A 1,846-nucleotide genomic window follows, 5' to 3' on the forward strand; every position below is an offset into this window, starting at 1 on the left:
AAAACCAAACCAGTTTCTTAGCAGCTTAGTCTTGGTTGGGGTGACAGTAGAAAAAACATTTGTTTACTCAGCAGAGCAATTCAACCTGTGGAATTTGTGGACAAAAGTAAAGTAGTAGCACTCAACCAAAAGATTTTAACTTTCTTTTTAAGAAAAACAAAATCTCTTTATTTTGAAGAATAAATGTTCATTCTTTTCCTTCATTTTATAGTTTAATGGAGAGCTGAGAGTGTAGTCATATGTGACACTATGATAATTCTAATGATGGCTTAAACAGCACAGAAGCATTTTCACAGGTTGGTGGGGAGGTGGAGGGATGTGGGGCTTGTCATTACCCAGTTCTGTATTCAGTGGAGAGTCCAACTATGCGGAGTTTCTGTTGTTGATTTGTTTTAGGTATAGGTCATGTGAGATCTGAGCTGGGATGGAGCATGACTCACATACCACGTGGGAATTCAATGGCTCCTTCTATCAGCCTTCAGCTTTCCTCATGATGGGCATCCCAGGCCTGGAAGCCCTTCACCACTGGATCTCCATCCCTTTCTGTGCACTCTACTTTATTGCTCTCTTGGGAAACTGCCTGATCCTATTCATCGTAAAGAAGACCCAAAGTCTTCATGAACCAATGTACTACTTCCTCTCCATGCTGGCAATCACTGACCTGGGCTTGGTTTTATGTACATTGCCTACTACTCTGGGCATTTTTTGGTTTAATATCCGAAGGATTGGGTTTGATGCTTGCCTCACTCAGATGTACTTCATCCATATACTGTCCTTCATCGAATCCTCTGTGCTGCTGGCAATGGCGTTTGACCGCTTCATTGCCATCTCCCATCCACTGAGATATCCATCTATACTGACCAAGGCAACTGTCATAAAAATAGGTCTAGCAATTATATTGAGAGGCATGGTCTCCCTCCTTCCCATACCCTTCTTGCTCAAAAGATTAACCTATTGTGGTAAGACTGAGCTTTCTCATTCATTTTGCTTCCATCCTGATATCATGAACCTAGCATGTGCAGATATAAAGGTCAATGTCTTCTATGGTATGATCATTCTCTTATCAACTGTGGGGATGGACTTAATCTTCATTGTGCTGTCCTACATCCTGATCATTAAAACTGTTATCAGCCTTGCAACTAAGGAGGAGTGTCTCAAGGCTTTGAATACATGTGTCTCCCACATCTGTGCTGTCCTAATATTCTTCATCCCAATGATCGGACTGTCCATGATTCATCGCTTTGGAAAGAATATTCCTCCTCTAGTTAAAACTTTGGTGGCCTACACTTACCTTATAATTCCCCCTGCTCTCAACCCCATTATCTACAGTATAAAATCTAGCCACATCCGTGAGGCTTTGTTCAGGGCACTGTGGAGGAAGAGTGAATCTGACTGGTAGCTTCTTCCACCAGTTCTGCCAGACTGTGCTAGTGGACTTGTTTCTTGGTCAGAGTTAGTGGACCGGTTTCTTTCCCCATGCTGCATTCATGGGGATCACTGCCAGACAAAGGAACCGCAGATCCACTCAAACAATGTCCCTCAACCCAGAGCTGTGATCTTCATGTTTTGTCCTAGCATGATCTTTCATCCATTCCAACAGCCTGTAAGCACCCCAAGTATTTATGATAGTGCTATACACAAATGGAAGCCCCAATTTGAGGGAGACAATTACAGGAAAATGGTGTTCTCTTTCAAGCTACACAGTGGGGTGGATCAAGGAATATCTGCAAAGCATGTTATGCGTGTTATGCAAACTCTAGTAGACAGCATGTAAACTTGACTTGGACTCCCTTGAATGGGCTGATTGCACCCTCACCAAATGTCACCAGATAGCTAAAGACATCAA

General features: G+C 42.7%; 1 protein-coding gene across 1 annotated transcript; it reads left to right on the forward strand.

Annotated features, from left to right (window-relative positions):
* The first annotated feature begins 424 nt into the window (after nucleotides 1-424).
* LOC116498972 (olfactory receptor 51G2-like) lies at nucleotides 425-1,399 on the forward strand. Its single transcript, XM_032203492.1, has one exon. The coding sequence runs from the start codon at nucleotides 425-427 to the stop codon at nucleotides 1,397-1,399; it is 975 nt and encodes a 324-aa protein (XP_032059383.1).
* Nucleotides 1,400-1,846: the final 447 nt, after the last annotated feature.

Source organism: Aythya fuligula, chromosome 1 (assembly GCF_009819795.1).
Source record: "Aythya fuligula isolate bAytFul2 chromosome 1, bAytFul2.pri, whole genome shotgun sequence".
In the NCBI taxonomy this organism is placed as follows: domain Eukaryota; kingdom Metazoa; phylum Chordata; class Aves; order Anseriformes; family Anatidae; genus Aythya; species Aythya fuligula.

Coding starts and splice junctions, on each gene's coding strand:
- LOC116498972 (XM_032203492.1), top strand. CDS start 425: ATGGAGCATGACTCACATACCACGTGGGAATTCAATGGCTCCTTCTAT.